Genomic DNA, 20,000 nt, shown 5'->3' with positions numbered 1-20,000 from the left:
CACAGCAAACCTTCTGGCAAGGGGACGTATTTATGTGCCATCCTGGAGGAGTTGGACTGCCTGTGCAACCTATATAGGGTCTGGGTATCACCTCATGCTACCAGTAGTGACACTGACCCTAGCCAAATGCAAAACTAGTGAAAGTTAGGAAAAAATAATAAGTAGGGAAAACATTTTTAGTGGACTCCACCTGTAAACCATTCCTGTTTTGGGGGTTGTCTCATTGTTGCCCATCTAGTGCACCTGTTGTTAATTTCATTAACACCAAAGCAGCTGAAACTGATTAACAACTCCCTCCGATACTTTACTGACCAGACCAATATCCCAGGAGTTTAATTGACTTGATGCTGTACTCTAAATAAGAGTGTTCCTTTAATTTTTGAACAGTGTGTATATATATATATATATATATATATATATATATATATATATATATATATATATATATATATATATATATAATATATATGTATATTCTGTATATATATATATATATATATATATATATATATATATGCAAATATGGGGTGTTATGTCCTTTTAACAACTCCCATTCAAAATTGACATCACTGCTCCTTCATGGATACAGTACAGTGAGTTAGCATTGTCACCTCCAGACAGAAAGTGTTTTACTGATAGGATCCCCAGGCGAAAATAAAGAGAACAATAGCCTAAAAAAAAGAAAAATAAAACTAATGAAGCCACCGCAGGGACTGATATCATCCTTTTATAATTTAAGACATTTTATAATATCTGAGTGACACAAATCTAAATAAAAATACACTAAGCAAGTTACATTTAAACATTTGTCTCTTTTCTCAATCATGGTCAATCATAGTCTTGATCTGGCCAAACCTGTCTAATTCTAAGTCAGTCTCAACATTATATCTGGCCATGGCTGGCATATTGCAGCAAAAAAGGCAGAGTATCAATTACCTTGCCAATAATTGGGTCAGCCTTGATTCAGCTCATGCATTTTTATTTAACAGATCCATACGTCTTGCTCTGTCCATTTACATTCCTTTCATACATCATCAACCGTAGGCGTCCTGGGAACACACTCTATGTGACTGTAATAATTATTAGCCAATTATCAGAAGACATCACAAGCTGAGAGAAAAATTCCAATTCATTGTACTGTGTTTTTCATTTTATTTTTTAATCTAGCTTATCCTTCCATTCACTTTTCTGCTCCCTGTGGTTAACATCCTTTAAAATTAGAGATGGCAAAATCCATTGACATCCTCCATCAGTGAACTCATTTTGAGAGATGATACATTTTTTATGAATAATGTTGGTTGTAGTGCCTTTTAGTATACTGACGTAATGAGGTTTTATTGTTGAGTTACGGAGCTTTCAAAATACCCCTAGGCTTCTACTGCATGTGGTCTACCTAGAACACAAAGGAGCAAACCTATGGGAGTTTGAAAGGGTTGTAATTCACTGACAGAGGGCTAATGCACATCCGATAAGAGGTACATGCTTGACCGCTGCAAGGATCCACATGGAAATGCTATATGTGCTCTTAAAAACCTTTGCTATTTTCCTAGAAGTATATACACATCAGTCTGGTAGATAGCAGCTGGTGCTTGAATGCATCTACTGACCTTATTGTGCAAAGTAAAAATTTTAAGTATAGCTTTTAGCAAACAATAGAACATTTACAAAGTTTACATTTTTATTCCTGAACAATTGTTTATTTTAAAACTCTGCTCTACGTATTATTTTTAGTAATTGAGAGAGATAGGTTTGGAACCTATGTCAATCTTTGCCACCACTGGGGTGATTTCTTTTCATTTCCAGTCCTGGTGATTGCCTGTTTAATAGGGTGTAACAGGGCATAATGGGACAGGTAGTGAGGGGGTGTCCTTTCCTTTTCTCCCTCTAACCAAACCTTGAAAAAACTGGCCACAGTTGGGTTTTGATTTAAACGTTGTTATGTTTATTGTCATATAATTCTACATGTATTATATTTTGATGATCTTTTGCATGACAGTGACATTACAACTCGGACAGAACAATGGTATGTCCTCCTACCAGAGATGTATAGTAACTAAATAGAACTACTTCACTACTGTACTTAAGTACCGAAAGGCGGTATCTGTACTTTCCTAGAGTAGAATTTTTTTCTCCTACTTCCACTTTTACTTCACTACATTTTTTCAATGATTTCAATACTTCTACTCCAATATTTTTTTTTTGTGCTGCATAGTTACTCGTTACTATTATAAAAATTACCACTGCCAGAACAGTAGATGGCAGGTTTCATGAAGCTCAAAACATGTGTATTATCAGCGCATACGAAAATAAATGCTACTGTATGTATAAATAAAAGCTGCATTTGAAATAATAAAAAATAATATGATGTTCAAGCTTTTGACTTATTTATTTAATAACTACATAACACAGTACTTGTACTTTTACTTTCAGTACTTGAGTAGCAATTTTTTTTTCAAAACTACTTGTACTTTTACTTTCAGTACTTAAGTAGCAAAATTAAAAAAAAAATACTTGCAACACTTAAGTACAAAAAATTTTGAATACTTTAGTACTTCTACTCAAGTCACTTTTTGATTGAGCACTTCCACTTCTACTCAAGTCACTATTTGATCGAGCACTTGTACTTTTACTCAAGTATGGGTTTCGAGTACTTTATACAACTCTGCCTCCTACATAAATGAGACAGAAAGGTCATAGAAGGAGTGGTTGACAAAAATGTTGTATCCAGCAATGGGGGGTTTATATAAATTGAACTGGTGTCCCATTGGCCAGACGTCATTTGATAGCACACAAAACATAAAAGAGAAATCGAAATACAGATGATGAACTGATTGGCTGGTTGACTCAAAGTGGATATTTTCAGATATGTTCTAAAATTAGAAGCCATTTTGATACAAGAGTGATCTTTTCCCTGATGCTAGAAAAAAAAAAACATGCACCAATGGATGGAGCACCATTTATCGGTTTACACTAAAAACAGCCTGTTGCTTTTCTCTTAGTCACCCGTGTACTGCCTTGAACTATCTTACAGCCAGTCAATAGAGGGGAGGTGCACTATAAGCCTCTCAACACCACACCTCAAGTCTTGGAGCTCATCTTCCCTGGAAAAGTGGCTGTGGAACACATGCTACTTATAAGCAGCACAATCGACTGTCCTGCTACATGTGATCCACCTAGAGGGCATCATTGCCACAAACTCTACACCATTTTTATCACCTTGAAGAGAGGAAGTGGAAACTTAAAGCCACAAAACTTGTTTTATTCAGTGAAATAAAGTAATTTGATGTTTTACGATAGCAGATGACTTGTGCCTGTCCTTTGAATAACCACATCGGGTGCATGTTGAAATACCTGTGGGCTTTTTTTATGCTGACTCTCCTTACAAAATTGTTCACCCACCTGAGAACCCCACAGAGCACCCATGATAGGAATACCTGAGACATAGAGAGCAACCACACTCATCCTTTATGGAGAGAGGTTTTCTCCACCCACACACTAGGAAGCCCATATGTTTCCCCCGTTGCTGGGTGACCGCAGTCTAAAACGTTATAATTCCTTTTTGACATTTTTTCCTTTTATTGTGGAAGCATTTTATCCTTGTTTCAGAATAAATTGACTACACTATAATGGCTCTCTCCCTCGGTTTTCTGTTTTGGTGGACACTATGAGCTTTACCAGAGACCCCCTAGTCAGCTCCTCAGGATCCTTCCGTCCGCAATCTACCACCACACCCTAGACCCTATTTTCTGGATACCTCTCTGCTGTAGTACTGAACAGTGCCTTACTTTGGCCGATTGTGTTGGAAGTGACACTGGATCAATGTTTGGTGTTGTAACTTTTTGGACTTCAGCTGCTCATCAAACGCTTGGAAATCTTGGATACGCACAATGGATAATGGACTGCCACCACAGATCAATAGGATTATTGGGTATGATTGGAACTGTTTTATAATTATTGTTCAACACTTTTGGGGTCTCAGTGAGCTCTGAAACATGATGGATTGTAAAAAAGAAATTAAGTTATACCTGATCGTATGCAAATTAAAACCATTTATAAAGCAAAGCTGCTAAAAATTAAAGAAAAAAAACAATCCCCCTTTACCACTCACAGGACAGCCTGTATCCTCCTAGAGTCTCTGAAATCAGTCAGGTACCAAGGCCCCTGAGTCTACTCTTGTGTATAATAGTCCACCATTTAAAATAATGAGCCACACACCAAAAGTGTTCAACTGCAGTCAAGATTTATTGCAATGAGAGCACACTGCTCACTCCCACCCAAAGCCATGCACCTAACATGTTTCCCATACATATGCCCTCATGATTAAAGTGAAATGAAGGCTTTTTAAATAAATTAACAATGTCATACTTACCTGCTCTGGGCAATGGTTTTGCACAGATCATCTCTGATTCTCCTTTTCTGGGGTCCTCCACCGGAGCTCCTGGCTCCTCTTCTATTGTGAGTTTCTATGGGGCACTCATGCGGGCTTGCTCCCAAGCCACGCTGTCTGAGTCTGTTGACACAGACAGAGTGGCTCGCCCTGTCCCCCAATCCCTTATCAAAGAATTTTATCTTAATGCATAGAGTGCATTAAGGTTAAAAAAAAAAAAAAAACATTTAGGCTTTAGAACCACTTTAGGCCCTGCTGTGGGTAAAACATGTTGGGAGCATGGCTTTGATTGGGAGTAAGCAGTGTGCTGTCATTGCAAAAACATCTTTGCTGAATTGAAACGTCTTTTTTTTTAATCAGAAAAAGTTTTTTTTCATTATGCAAAATGAAAAAAAGATTCAAACATTCAAAGTACATACTCCAAAGGTATCCAATAAACAATCAGGAGTTCTTTTACTATTACAAGAAAAAAATATATCTCTTTTTTTCGTTTACCTATATACATTATCTTACAACAATATGTAAGGAATTTCAAATAAACTGGGAAAAACGTAAGAAAAATCCTTAGGGGGGGAAAGAATATTGCAGAATGTTATGGAGAGCTTTATCAGACTGGATTTTGTAAGAAGGAGCATTTGACGGGGAGAGTTTACTTCCTCTTTAAGAACTTTCTGCGCATCATAAAGTGACCCTATACTGGCAATAATGTCCAACCTTTCACTCCAGCTCATTACAAATATCCTCAAAGAACTTCTTCAAATGTGAAGCAGTCTGGCAACTAGTTGAGAGGGAGCTACCACGGGAGTGTCCAGCCATTCTTGCTCTAATTTTTGACATTTTTTGCTGTGTTCCTATGTTCCTATGTTGATAAGTGTTTTTTTCTAATTAGGATTTTATTAACCTGTTGAATCCACTGGTGGCATATAGGGATTTTAGGTGATAACCAGAATCTTTCTATCATTGCTAACCTGACAAGTGCAACATATGTATGAGGAGGATATAGATCTTTGATCTTCCACTAAACCTTCTTGAATACAAGTAAGTGGATTTAACCCAAGTTGCACTTGGTATATACGATTAATGGTTCTCTTGCCAATACCAATATGGGACATTTCCATAGCATATGGATTACATTTCCTTGGTGCAATTGACATTTCGTACAAATAGGGGAATCCCTCCTACCCCACTTATGCAACTGCACTGGAGTGGGATATACTCAGTTAAGAATAAAGAGGTGCAATAATTTGTGAGCAGCCGACACGGATACCAGCGGACCAGCAGCCAATATTTATTCCCATTTATCACCATCTATGGGGCCAACATCCTCTTCCCATTTTTCTTGACAAGACAATACAGCTGGGGCTTGGATAAATGGACAATAGACAAGCGTATATATGGGAAATATTTCCTTTTTACTCAAGGGTAGTAAAAATATTAAGAAACTCTGATTCCTCCAATTGCAGGGATGAACTTCTACCCTGCATTCTCATAGCATTATGTAATTGCAGGTATAGATAGTGTCTATTATGCAATTAGGGAAACCTGCTATGTAATTGATCAAAGGATTTCAACTCCCACCCATTAAAGAGCTGTGAAAGATATTTGACTCCAGCCTCTATCCATATAGAGCAGTTCAAGGGTTTTCTTAATTCCTTAAGGGATCCATTGTGCCAAATAGGACTACATTCGAGAAATCCCGTTATACTTAGTCTGTGTTTCATTTCCGCCCAGAGTTTAAGCAACAGTTGCACTGTAGGGCAATGTACCAGCAGCTCTGGGAGGTCCATTTTCATCTGGGACATGGCATGAACATCTCTAAAATAATCTTGGAACACAGAGGAAATGCAATCTGTAGTCTGTATTAGGTCCCCTGAAGGACTCTGAATGGCATCTATGTGAGGTGGCCTTGTTGCGAACGAGAAATCACCGACAACAAGTGTCCAGTGTTCTCTCCTTCTTCAAAGTATTGTTGCGGCATTAAAAAACATTTGTTTTCGGCAGGAGTAGGGGTAACCTGTTGCTTTAAGGACTGCGCTGCCAACCAACTATGTTCTGACATAGGTGGGGGATTAGTAATCTAACTTTCCTCTTCTTTTTTAGCCTCATTAAGTACACATGTCTCCCATTCTTTAGTAGTAGTTTTAATTATAGAGATTTGCTTAATGATAAGGCCACGTACATGTGCTTTAAGGGTATCCCAAATGATCCCTGGTGTAGCTGAATCCCTATTATGTTACATGATGATTGAAATTGCTTTAGGTATGGCTTCATTAGTCGGGAAAAGATTAAACCAAAAGGGATTAACCTTCCATAATCTGTTCCCAGTTACACCCTGGATAGGAACTTGTACTGTAAGGAGTGAATAACCTGAGATATTACGCGGGACATATTCAACCAGAGTTACTTGAGGCAGAGCTTTTGGATTGCATAAACACTGAGATATACGTGAGAGACCCCAATATGTAGAAGAGTAACATGAATAGCATTTATTTTCTGGATATTTGACCCTCCACACATCTCTCAAACTGAGCACCGAAATCAATCTAGCAAATGGAGTGGAACGACTAGGGCCAGAACTCTGTACACCAGGAGGTGAAAATGTATCTATGCTTTTGTCCATAGGATTATTAAAGTCACCAAGAATCCATATAGGTACATTAGAATATGGAGCCATAAATTGAGCTAGACATTTCAAAGTATCTAGAGAGGAGGGTGGAGGGACATAAATATTAACCACCACACATTGCAGCTAGTTTTCACAATAAAAAAAAATGTATCTACCCTGATCATCCATGCAGGATTGTAGCAGCTGAAATGAAACCTTGTTGGAAATTAGTATACTAACTCCCCTGGAATAAGCAGTATGCGTGGAGGGAAACTGTGTCTGATAACCCCTGTGCTTTAGTAAAGATAACATATTGACTTGGAGGTGTGTCTTCTGTAAGCACACTACCGCATTTCGATACGGTTTCAGGGTAGAAAATAGCGCCACTCGTTTCACTCCATCACCTAAACCCCTCACATTCCAGGATAGCAAGTTATATTCACCTGTCATAGCCATGGGCAGACAATATCAACTGTGCAAGGAGCATATGTCTCGTGTAAGAGGCAAAAATGGTAAAAGGTATCCATAGCAAAAAGAAAAAAAACATAAAAGAGCAAAAATAGCATGAGCAGACGTGTGACCATAAAATTCAAATAGCTCAATGGTAGACCATATAGAGTAGATGTCCATAAATAGGACATATAGGTAAGCATAGTGTCACACAGATAGGCAGTCTGAGTAAGGGATCGGGTTGCATACACTGTGAAAAGCCACGAATAGTACCAATGGAGATTCACGTGGCACATCTTGTAGGGGGAAATTCAACAAAAACAATAAACTGAAAACATAATCCCCTGGAAAAAAAGGGGAAGAACACAATCTTATTGTCCTAACAGGACAGATGTGAAAAGGGGGGCCCCACGTCTCAGGAGAACCCTGGGATTTGATGGAGCTTGCTGAGTTCACGCAGAACAGTGGTAATAAGCTGAGCACTGAAACATAAATCATTCATCACCTTGAACGAGAAATGACCATTAGTGCAATCAATGAGTATATTGCATACCACCCATGTCAAGTAGCTGCCGACTTCCTCAGAATATGTTACATTTGATCCAGCCAATCCAAAGCCTCAGACGGATTATCGAAGAAGTGGGTTATATTGTTTGTAGCCACTCAGAACCAAGCTGGATATAGCATCAAATCTTCATAAACGCTTCTTAACCTCTGTAAACTTCACCCTCCGGCATTGTAAGTCAGCAGAAAAATCAGGATAAAACGAGATCCAGGCGTGATCCATGACCATAGCCTCCCATTTGGTTCTAGCTTGATATGAGATAGCATCCCTATCCTTAAAGTTCAGCAGTTTAAACAGGAATGGTCTCGGTGGTTCGCCAGGGCGTGGGGGCCTAGCGGGTACTCCATGGGCCCTCTCCACCACGAACATAGGAGAAAAGAAATCTTGATCAAAAGTTTCCCTAAGCCAGCGTTCAATAAATGCAACCAAGTTTTTCCCCTATGCTTTTTCAGGGATACCCACTGCTCTCACGTTATTCCTCCTGAACCAGTTTTCCATATCTTCCAACCTTGTGGAGTGGCTGTAAGGAGTTGCACTTGCTGGACCTCGCATTGTAATGGCGCCACATCATTCTCAATATTACTCATGCAATCTTCCAAGGCCGCAGTGTGGTCTCTCAGCTTCTGCATATCCTGTCTTACTAGGGACAATTCCATTTAACCCCTCTAATTTCTGGGGTTAGGGAAGTGAGTGTGACATTACAGGAGGCAACAGCAATTAATATTTCCCTTAGACTGGGCTCAGGATCCTCTGTGCCTGAGGGACTAGGCTCTTAAATAGCAGCATGAAGAGCTGGAGTACTCACTGTGTCCCAAAATGCAGCCTCAGCAGGATATTAATTCCAGGCTGAATGAGATCCCTCCTCAGCAGGCCCTTCTGCAGAGGTATGTGGTTGAAAGGCTGGCGTTTTTTACAGGGGTGTCCTTTGAGGTGACTTTAGCAAACAGCTTCTGTGCAGCTTCCTTGGACGAGTGTTGTGGGCAGCTGCCATCTTGGGAAGCATGGCCCAGCACCTCTGGTGGCTCCCTACCCCTCCTAGACATGTCGGCAGTGGGTGGGACTAATACCGGAGGACTGCTGGGAACGTGCTGAGATCAGGGCTGTAATGCTCCGGTGGATGCAGGGAGTGTAAGACAGGAGAAATTTCAGGAGTCTCGTGGAGTAAACTCTCAGTGCGGCTTACTCCATGTGTCACAAGCCACGCCCCCCTCCTGAATTAAAACTTTTTTAATGTATGGTCAGTTCTGTGAATAGTAGAGCTGCCAAAGTGTTTTAAGTATTTTTTTAATATATTTTTGATTTTTTGAAAATTATAAATACACTGACAATAATTATACTTATATAAAATGGATATCTGAGATTTCATGATCTGATAATAGAAGCGCATGGTAAACACTTAATTTTATAAAAGGGTTCATACTTAACAAAATTATAAACCTTAATTTACTAAGGCATTTTGTGATTTGTTTTCAAATTTCACTTGCTAAACTTATGGTTGTAATTTTTTGCAGATTATTCAAACCGTCAGTGCTATAGACAAAGATGATCCAAGAAATGGACACTACTTTTTCTACAGCCTTCTCCCAGAAATGGCCAATAACCCGAATTTTACCATCAAAAATAATGAAGGTAATTTTATTGTGTAAGCTCAGTGTTTTATAAAGAGAAATATAAGAAATATGTAATGCATATGATGTTAATGTTTGTTTTTTAAGTGTCTGATCAGAAAATTGCAAAAAAAATGTATGTGATATTGAATATTTCGAAAGTTGTGTGGTTCATTGGCTTTAGCAGGTGACAGTGTTCATTCAAACTCCCCCCCCCCCCCCAAAAAAAAAAAAAGAAGGTTACTATGGACAACATCAGACAATACAGTTTGTCAGTTATATTTTTCATGTATGTGTGTCTGAAATGTGCTAGAAAACATTTTTTAACATTTTAACATTGGACAAGCTGCTGTCAAGAGTTTGTGAGAGGTGGAAATGCCATTGTTTCTATATATATTATACATATAGTATATTTATATGCTGAACACTGTTGATATAGAATTTCAGTTCTGTTTGACATTTTGTTAGAGAGGTTATGTCAGGAAGAAATCATATCATTTTAACTTGTTATTGTTGCTATATTAGGTTTCAGCGTCATAACCTGTAAATGTTAATTTAGTGATAGTTTTCTATGCAGACCTTCTGGTGCTGTACATTAAAGCTGAACTCCAGGCAGATGTAAAGAAAAAGTACTGAACACCAAGATCTATCTGTATAAAAAAAAAAAAAAATCAAATTATTTATTTTATTAGTGTAAGCACCTGAATTTGACCATAGTCTGCTTAAGTTAAAAAAAAAAAAAAAAAAAAAAAAGGAAGACTATAGTCCTTCCACTTTATAAAACTCTGGTCCGACCACATCTGGAGTATTCTGTCCAGTTCTGGTCGCCAGTCCTCAGGAGGGATGTGTTGGAGCTGGAGAGAGTCCAGAGAAGGGCAACAAAACTGATTAGGGGATTGGAGGACCTTAATTATGAAGAGCGTCTGCAATCGCTTGATTTATTCTCCCTGGAGAGGAGACGCCTGAGGGGGGACATGATAGCAATTTATAAATATCTCAATGGGGATCTCAGCTTAGAAAAAAGATGTTCAGTAGAAGGGATTGCATGAGGACTCGAGGGCATACAATGCGATTAGAGGAGAAGCGTTTTAACCTCAGGCAACGTGGGGGGTTCTTTACTGTTAGGGCTACAAGATTGTGGAATTCTCTACCACAAGAGGTGGTTTCTGCGGGTAGTATGGTGGCCTTCAAAAGACTCTTAGACGTACATCTCAAGGATAAGAACATTCAGGGCTATGTGAGATGATTACAGCCACACACACCGACACAGGTTGAACTGGATGGACTATTGTCTTTATTCAACCTCACCTACTATGTAACTATGTAACTATGTAACTATGAATGTTACTTACATTTAATGTAAAGTGTGATAGCTGTCATTGTGGAAATTGGAAGTCCCCTGCCCTCCTTCCATACCCTGTAGTGGTATTCTTTCAATTTCTAGTACAATTTCTAGCTAGACTTAGAGAGAGACAGTCTGAAGGAAAACATCTACTGATGTGCTCTGTATTTGGAAATCCACAATGATTTCAAATACTTTGTTTGTGTGGATCCTGTATTATTATTATTATTTTTTTGTCAAGTGAAGATTTAAGGAATATCTATATTGCACTTATATAGTATTCATTTAACACATTTCAAAAATGTATAAATAAATAAAAAATGTATGAAAAAACATTATAATGATAAGTTGTAAAATGTAATCTATTAGCCCCTGAAAAAAATATCTTTCCACATCACAAAACGTTCTTTTATTTGCAAACCCACAATTGAATATCTAGAAGATTAGTGATCAGATCTGCCAGAAAAGCTTGGGTAGCTACTGTATATTCTGAAAGGTCATTTCAAAGTTTTAGAGGGCTCAAAGTATTGTCTAAAGTTCATTTAATTCTTGATTCTTCAAAAGAAATAGGTTGGTAATTATATAGACAATTATCTAAAGTTCAGATATTTAAAGACAAAAAGTCAAAGAGTGGTTTTCCCCCTAACATTAAGCTTTAAACAATTAGCTTTAATAATGCACTGCCATGCTAATTGCCTTAATAGCAACGTTAGCACAATGCCAGCATTTCTGTGAATGGGATTAAAGCATATGAAATAAAAATCCATCTGTTATATATATAATTTACATTCAACATATTAACATTTACATAGGAAGAGGCTGAAAAGTACTTTACATCTGATTACTTTTTTTCTCTACCAGAGTTATTCTTGTTAAAACTTAATGGCCTTAAAACTGCATTACAGCACTTAATATGCTTTTCATAATAGAACACAAATGTTAGAACTTGCAACTTACACTGTAAGCAATTTACTTATCAGTGAATTTAGAAATATGGATTCTGAATGTCCTTGATATGCCAGGCAGATGAACTATAAAACAGTGTCACATTTGTCTATGTGTGACATTTTACTTTTGTTTAAGCTAAGGGTCCATTTGGACATACCTGCTGCGTTAATGTTAACATGGGTGTATTTCATGGTGCATTGGCTAAGTAAAGCGGTCTCCAAACTGTGGCCTGGGGGCTGATGTGGCCCCTTCCATGCCTTTATCTAGCTCTTGGGGCACTATTCCACTAACTGACACCAAAGATGGGGCACCATTCCTCCTGTTCTTCCCATTGATACCAATAATGGGGCACTATTCCTCCCATTAAAACCAATGATGACGCACTGATGCCGGGGCATTTTCTACTCCCATTGGTCACAGTTCAGCTCCCTTGAAGCTGAAAGGACAGTAAACTTGGGGTGGATCAAAATAAATGTGTACTGCAGTAATGTGCTTTTCAGTTTTAGCATAGGGAAGGTTTATAACCTATGTCACATAGTTAGTGCTGTCTTTAACCCTGTTGATGATATTTTTCATCCATTCCTGTATTCAAGATGGCCAACATGTCAGGGCACATCTGACACCTACTATTTACTATAGATGTATATGGTTACTTACCAATATACTCATATTGTATATGGTTCAGAATGTGAACCTTTGAAGATATAGGCTGGGTATAAGAAGTACCCACTATAGTTAGATTGATTGCATGGCACAGAGTCATGTGACAAGAGGTTGAAGCCTTGCACAATTACACTATATTACCAAAAGTATTAGGACACCTGCCTTTACATGAACATGAACTTTTATGGCATACCATTCTTAGTCTATAGGGTTCAATATTGAGTTGGCTCACCCTTTGCAACTATAACAGCTTCAAATCTTCTGGTAAGGCTGTCCACAAGGTTTAACAGTGTGTCTTTGGGAATGTTTGACCATTCTTCCAGAAGCTCATTTGTGAGGTCAGGCACTGATGTTGAACAAGAAGACCTATCTCTCAGTTTAATCTCCCTAGCGGTATTCCCGAGCGTGACTCGGGGTTACATTTCAGAGCCAAAAGCGGTAACCCCGAGCCACACTCGGGGTAGCGCTAGGAAGATCGCTGGATCCTGGAAGTGGTTTTACTTACCTTTTCTCCGGGATCCAGCGATGTATCCCGGCAGTGTGCGGCGGCGGAGCTCTCTCCCGATCGTCTGCGAGCCCCGGCTTCCGTCTCCGGCGACGTGACGTCCGCCGGGGGGTGGAACCGGCGGCAAATTAAAATGTAAAACACACCAAACACACTGATACAATTCAAAATAAAATAAAATCACATTACATTGCCCCCCAGTTTTACTGTACTTTTTATGTAAATATATGTATATATATATATATATATATATATATATATATATATATATATATACATATACACATATATATATATATATATATATATATATATATATATATACACACACACGTATATATATATATATATATATATATACGTAATTCTTGTGAATGAGCAGCCCAAACCAACTGTATACATTATATATATATATATATATATATATATAGATATAGATATAGATATATAGATATAGATATATATATATATATATATATATATATATATAATATATGTATACATACATATGTGTATATATATATATATATATATATATATATAATGTATACAGTTGGTTTGGGCTGCTCATTCACAAGAATTACATGCAAAATAATGGTACCGCTTTCAGCACCTAAAATCCAAAACAATCATACCGCCAGGGAGGTTAAGCTCTAATGTATCTCAAAGTTCCTCCACCCTAAGCTTATTTATCCATGTCTTTATGGACCTTGCTTTGTGCACTGGCCTAAATCATTTGGTGGAGTGGGGATTATGGTGTGGGATTTTTTTCAGGGGTTGGGCTTGGCCCCTTGGTTCCAGTAAAAGGAACTCCTAAGGCGTCAGAATACCAAGACATTTTGGACAACATCATGCTCCCAACTTTTTGGGAACAGCTTGGGAATGGCCCCTTCCTTTTCCAACATGACTGCGCACCAGTGCACTAAGAAATGTCCAGAAAGACATGGATGAGCTAGTTTGGGGTGGAGGAACTTGACTGACCTGCACAGATTCCTGACCTCAACCCAATAAAACACCTTTGGGATGAATTAGAGTGGAGACTGCGAGCCAGGCTTTCTCGTCCACATCAGTGCCTAACCTCAGAAATTCTCTACTGAAAGAATGGTCAAACATTCCCATAGACACACTCCTAAACCTTGTGGACAGCTTTCCCAGAAGAGTTGAAGCTGTTATAGCTGGAAAGGGTGGGCCAACACAATATTGAACCCTACAGACTAAGACTGGGATGCCATTAAAATTAATTTGCGTGTAAAGGCAGGTGTCCTAATACTTATGGTAATATAGTGTATCTGCTGAATCAGGTTTTAGTGACTTGGTATGAATCTCATGCTAATGGAAATATGAAAGAACATTCTGACTTTTGAACAACTGAAAATAGATTGAGGCAACCATGCCTCCTCCCCATTATTGGACCACACCAATCATCTTCTATGTTTCCCCACCTTCACAGAAAGCACCATATGGCAGCCATATCCTCCCTTTTCACACATAGCAATTTCGTGAAGCAATGAAGACTTTAACGAGACAGGGAACGATATCCTTATTTTCCAAAAATCATGAAATTGTTTTTAATTGTATTTTTGAGCCTCTTTGTAAAGGCTTCATAAACCTCTCCTTTTCCCACTCATCTCTGTTTGTTCAAACTTTAAGTGTGTGATAGTTGAGGCCATGTGTACTGCTCTAAGCACACTACAAATTCCATAGTCCATCTTGGGAATAAGCAAAAGATGGTGGTTACACTGTTACATACAGTGGAACCATGGAGAACTGATGTAGCCACCCTCTAGCAAGAAGTCAGATCACAGCAGCAAAAACAAAGGAATTAAAGTATTTGGAGGAGGCTGAGAGCAATAGAAGGAGTTTTTTTGAGTTATACTTGAATGAACTTTCTAAACCAGAGATGAGTGTCATTTTAACCACTTACCGACAGCCCTCCCGCTGCTTCCTAGTGGTTCCTGAGCTTACATTACCAATCGCTGAGCCTGGAAACCGTCCAACGCCACTAGTGTCTTCCTATAGAGATAAGCGATGACAAGATGGCCACTGCTCATCAATATGCCCTTGAAGGATGGGAGCGATGTCATGACGTCACTTCCGGTTCTCGGGCCATGTAAATTTTTTTTTTCCTAAAGCAAAAGGAAAAAAGTTATTTTATTTATTTATTTACTAATTTATTTTTGTGTATAAACTATTTTATTCATATGAGTTTGTTCCTCAAACTCTTGGGTACCAACTGAAAGATGTAAACCTACATAATTCACCCGTGTGCACTCCAAAGACATGCTGGTAGGTTAATTGGCTCCTTTCTAAATTGGCCCTAGTAGGTGTATGTATGAATGTGAGTTAGGGACCTTAGATTGTAAGCTCCTTGGGGGCAGGGACTGATGTGAATGTACATGTATATGTAAAGTGCTGAGTAAATTGACGGCGCTATAAAAGTATCTGAAATAAATAAATAAATGTGTATGTTCTTTAAAATCTTATGTACAAATTACACATCTCATCTGAAGTATTCATTTATGGTCAAAGATCTTGTCCAAGTATCTAAATAAGAATCTGTTTAGTCCAGCATGATAAAGCCAATGTCCTTTGCTTATTGCCTGAAGCACTGGCAGCACATATTCAGTCCATATTTGCGGATCAGTCCATGTCTATTTGAACATGCAGAAGGAGTCCCTGGCCGAACTTCCTCAGGTGGTTACAGTACAGCTGCTGGTGGCCCATCATGCTCATCTATCATCTCGGGAAAATACTTATTTAATTTTTTTTTTTTTTTGCTTTTAAGGGTAAAGGAGAGATTTGGGGTCTTTTAGACCCCAGATCTCTCCATAAAGAAGATCTGTCATGCTGTATTGTTATCACAAGGGATGTTTACATTCCTTACTATAGCAAAAAACTTAATTAAAACAAAAAAAAAAATGATTAAAGGGGAAGTTTAAAAATGTAAAAAAATTGAATAGAATAATAACATTTTTTTTAAAAGCACCCCCATCACTGGGCGCTCGCCCAGGTCATGCCGACATTTGTAAACAATGTTTGAACCACACATGCAAGGTATCAATGCAAACGCCTGAGCGAGAGCAATAATTCTAGCACTAGATCTCCTCTGTAACTCTAAACTAGTAACCCATAGAAATGTTTAAGCGTCGCCTATGTAGATTTTTAAGTATCATAGTTTGACGCCTTTTCATGAGTGCATGCAATTTTAAAGCATGACATGTTGGATATCCATATGCTCGGCATAACATCATATTTGGGGTAAATATTCAGATTTTTAAAAAAATTAATTAATGTGTATTTTTTCCATAACAATTACGTTTGAAAAACCGATGCACAAAAACCATGTGACATAAAAAATTGCAACAACGGAATTTTTATTCTCTAAGGTCTCTGCTAAAAAAATATATAATGTTTGGGGGGCTCTAAATAATTTTCTGGCAAGAAATACTGATTTTTATTTGTAAACAACAAATGTCAGAAAAAGGCTGGGTTAATATTGTCTCTAACCACAGTGCTGTGGCAGCAGGGCCGGCCCTACCATGGGTCCCACTGGGTCCATTGGACCCAGGCGGCACTTGGAGAGGGGCAGCAATTTGACTCCTAAAATTTTATTTTCCAGCAGTTTTGTGTGTCATCATTACAGGCGGCATTTCCCCATCTCATACTGCCGCCTGTAGTACAAACTAATGAGAATGAGGAGGCAGAGCGTCTCCTCCAGGGAACATCCCTCAAGTGATTGTGGTGTGTGCAATGACGTCAGACATCAGTGCAATCAATCTCATGCAGGGCAGGCTGAATCTTCTTGGGGGGACAGGAGGACTGAGGACAGACAGCGGGTGTTTGGTGGACCGGTGGTGAGTTATATTATGGCAAAAATAAATCAGGTCTCATAGGCGAACCCTGTGGACCAGGGGGGGGGTGGGGATTTTAATGTGGCCAAGAATGGCAATTGGATGAAATACAAATTATCAAAATATAAATTTTCTTTAAGGCAAGATAATAAAAACATCATATGAAAATACAGTATCTAGAAGGTGTATTGCAGCACATCCTATAATGCGATGGATCGATGCGTTTCACCCATATTTCAGGCTCCTCAGGATCCAGATGTGTAGCAGGCTTATCTCCAAGTATATATATATATATATATATATATATATATATACACACCTTTTAGTGAATAAAACAACATAAGCAATCAATATCCACATATATGTGAACATACATACAACATTTTCTTTTATATATATATATATGTGTATATATAGAAAGAACTCTATATTATAGTAACATATGTATATGTATAAAATTGATTCATTGGCCCTATGTGTTCACCTCAATTCAAAGTCCCAGGGCATCCTTCTCTCCTGTTTCATATGTATAACATGTTCATATGGATTAGTAAAGGGGGAAGAGATCTTGGGACAGTAAAAGCGGCAGAAAAAAAAAGTATAACAGTATATATTGTATTTTCTAAATGTTATATTTATATAAAATAATGAATGTGGGGGCCTTTTGGTGGGCATGATTTTTTTGGGGTGGCGGGGCAGCATTTAATTCTTGGACCCAGGCAGCACAATGTCTTGGGCCAACCCTGCGTGGCAGAAGCAGCACAATGTAATGCCACTATGTCAAATGCCCAGCCCACTTCGTAGAATAATGCAGGTGGACACGGACCACTGGGGCACATGGTAGGGGACAAAACAGGTGACACTGTTTGCAATTAAAGGGTAACAGTTGCAAAGCAAAATGGCCATTATCTCCTGGTGCCTAGAGCCAATAGACCTAGTGACAGCCCTGGTTGTATTTTTTCCAGATACTATTTTTTTAGATACTATTTTTTCCAGATACTAGTAGCAAATCATGGAGTACATTTTATGTGTTGTCTACTTCTGAATCGTTAAATAGGCAGCAGCAGCAGCTGGCTGCTCATTCTGAATCTCTCTTACCCTAGGCTGAATCCTCTTGGGGCTTTAAAAAAAATACTGGGCCTGTTGAATCTCTTTGATCTAACTACATACCACTTGGAAACTGCTGAAAAATAGGACTCTACCAAAATTGAAGGTCGCGTCCAACAGCAAAGGCTCCAGTCAGCCCAAAAACATAAATGAATAAATTCTACTAGGCCATTAAATATATAAACATTTTTTTTTCTTAAACCATCTCATCGTAAGGATACTATAATCAGCCTGTTTATGAAACAGTGATTTGTCTCACAGGATCGCTGTATCCTCAGCAATCAACGGACAGTAAAACTGCTAGAGAGAATTGAAGCAAAACAGCAGCAGTAAATCTACAGAGTGAGATGCAGCGGAAATTTATGGTGTAAAACATTCCCTAAATCGGCAATGCATTCAAATGATGGTCTGATGACAGAAACTCCTCTGTTATTATTTTTTACTTATTTTTTTTTAGTTATTTGGGAGAAAGCACATTTTTACTTGTAGTAATTGGACCCTACGTACCGCCTTGGTTATTGGAAATGGTTCCCAAGTTGCTTAACCTAGATTAAAAAGATGCTATAAATAAATGCAAATAAAATAGATAAAATATAAATAGTGGAAAAATGAGTTTTACCAGATCTGCAGGCCTGTTTTTATAAAAGAGATAGGTCTAAAATAAGTGATGGCACACAATGGACTTGATTTACTAAAACTGGAGAGTGCAAAATCTAGTGACCAATCATGCACACTGGACGTCATCAAAATGTCAGTACAAAGCAGGAGAAGGAGTTTTTCAGCTTTTTTGCAGTAGCATTTTTCAGTGTTTATTATTTTTCAGCTGTAGCGTTTTTTTTAATTTTTTTTTGCAAAACTATACTCCCACAAAAGCTTATGGCTCAAAAACGTTGCTATACATTTTCAGCGTTTTTCAGGGTTTTTAAGCTTTTATCAGAGTTATAGAGCACTTTTACAGCTGAAAAATGCCTCTTAAAACCAACTACTTCTGGGGGTTTTTTTCAGTCAGAAAACGCCGCTACCAAAAACTGCTGATAACAGCCTATGTGTTCATGGACACATAGGATAACGTGCTGGGGAGTTTATTGGCTGCAGAAACAGCAGCTGTAAAATATCCAGTGTGCATTAGGCCTAATTCTCAAAACTTAACCTTCTTAGCGGTATTCCCGAGCGTGGCTCGGGGTTAAATTTCAGAGCCAAAAGCGGTAACCCCGAGCCACACTCGGGGTACCGCCAGAAGCATCGCTGGGTCCTGTAAGAGAGGTTTCTTACCTTGTCCCTGGGATCCAGCGATGTGTCTCGACGGTGTCTCGCGGCGGATCTTCCTCCCGATCATCTCCGTGCCCCGGCTTCCATCTCCTGCGACGTGACGTTTCCCGTAGAGGAGAGCGGGGATCTAACAGGTCTGTCTCTGCAAAGTAAGCGGAGAAAGACCTGTCATCTGCCTGCTCAGTGGAGATCGGGGTGGATTGATCCCTGCTGAGAAAAATGGAGTCCGCCGGGTGGAAAGCCTGTGTAAAAGGACCCTAATTGAACAAGCTGAAGTTCGAAGCTTATTGGCAACAATGCACAGTTGCAGTCTCCAGTGTTAGTAAATCTATCTCAGAGTCTCCTTAAAGAGGTTGTTGTAAAGTCAGAAGGTTTTTTATCCTAATGCGTTTTATGCATTAAGATAAAAAACATTTGTGTGCAGCAGCCCCACTCAGCCCCCCCCCCCCCAATGCCTACCTGAGCTCACCTTGATCCAGTGATGTCCACGACTGCCTCAGCTGTCCCGGACTCCCCTCCTCATGGGCTAAGACACACCAGCAGTCCCATCGGCTCCTGCTGCTCTCAATCAAAGTTAGTTAGCCAATGAGGAGAGAGAGGGGCGGGGCCGAATCGCAGCTCTGTGTCTGAATGGACACAGGGAGCTGTGACTCAGCTCAGCATAGCAAACTGCATGCTGTGGGGGCACTCAAAGGGAGGGA

At 38.9% G+C, this 20,000-nt stretch overlaps 1 protein-coding gene across 1 annotated transcript in view; it reads left to right on the top strand.

Moving 5' to 3' along the window:
• Positions 1-20,000, top strand: part of CDH8 (cadherin 8) — a 686,750-nt gene that overhangs the window by 616,026 nt on the left and 50,724 nt on the right. The window contains exon 10 of the mRNA XM_082271081.1: positions 9,519-9,636. Within this exon, the coding sequence (XP_082127207.1) occupies positions 9,519-9,636 (118 nt within the window). The remainder of the gene's footprint in view (positions 1-9,518; positions 9,637-20,000) is intronic.

Source organism: Pelophylax lessonae (genome assembly GCF_965119305.1).
Source record: "Pelophylax lessonae genome assembly, chromosome: 10".
NCBI lineage: Eukaryota > Metazoa > Chordata > Amphibia > Anura > Ranidae > Pelophylax > Pelophylax lessonae.
The sequence above is the reverse complement of the archived record's forward strand: the minus strand, read 5'-3'. Positions and strand labels throughout refer to the sequence as shown.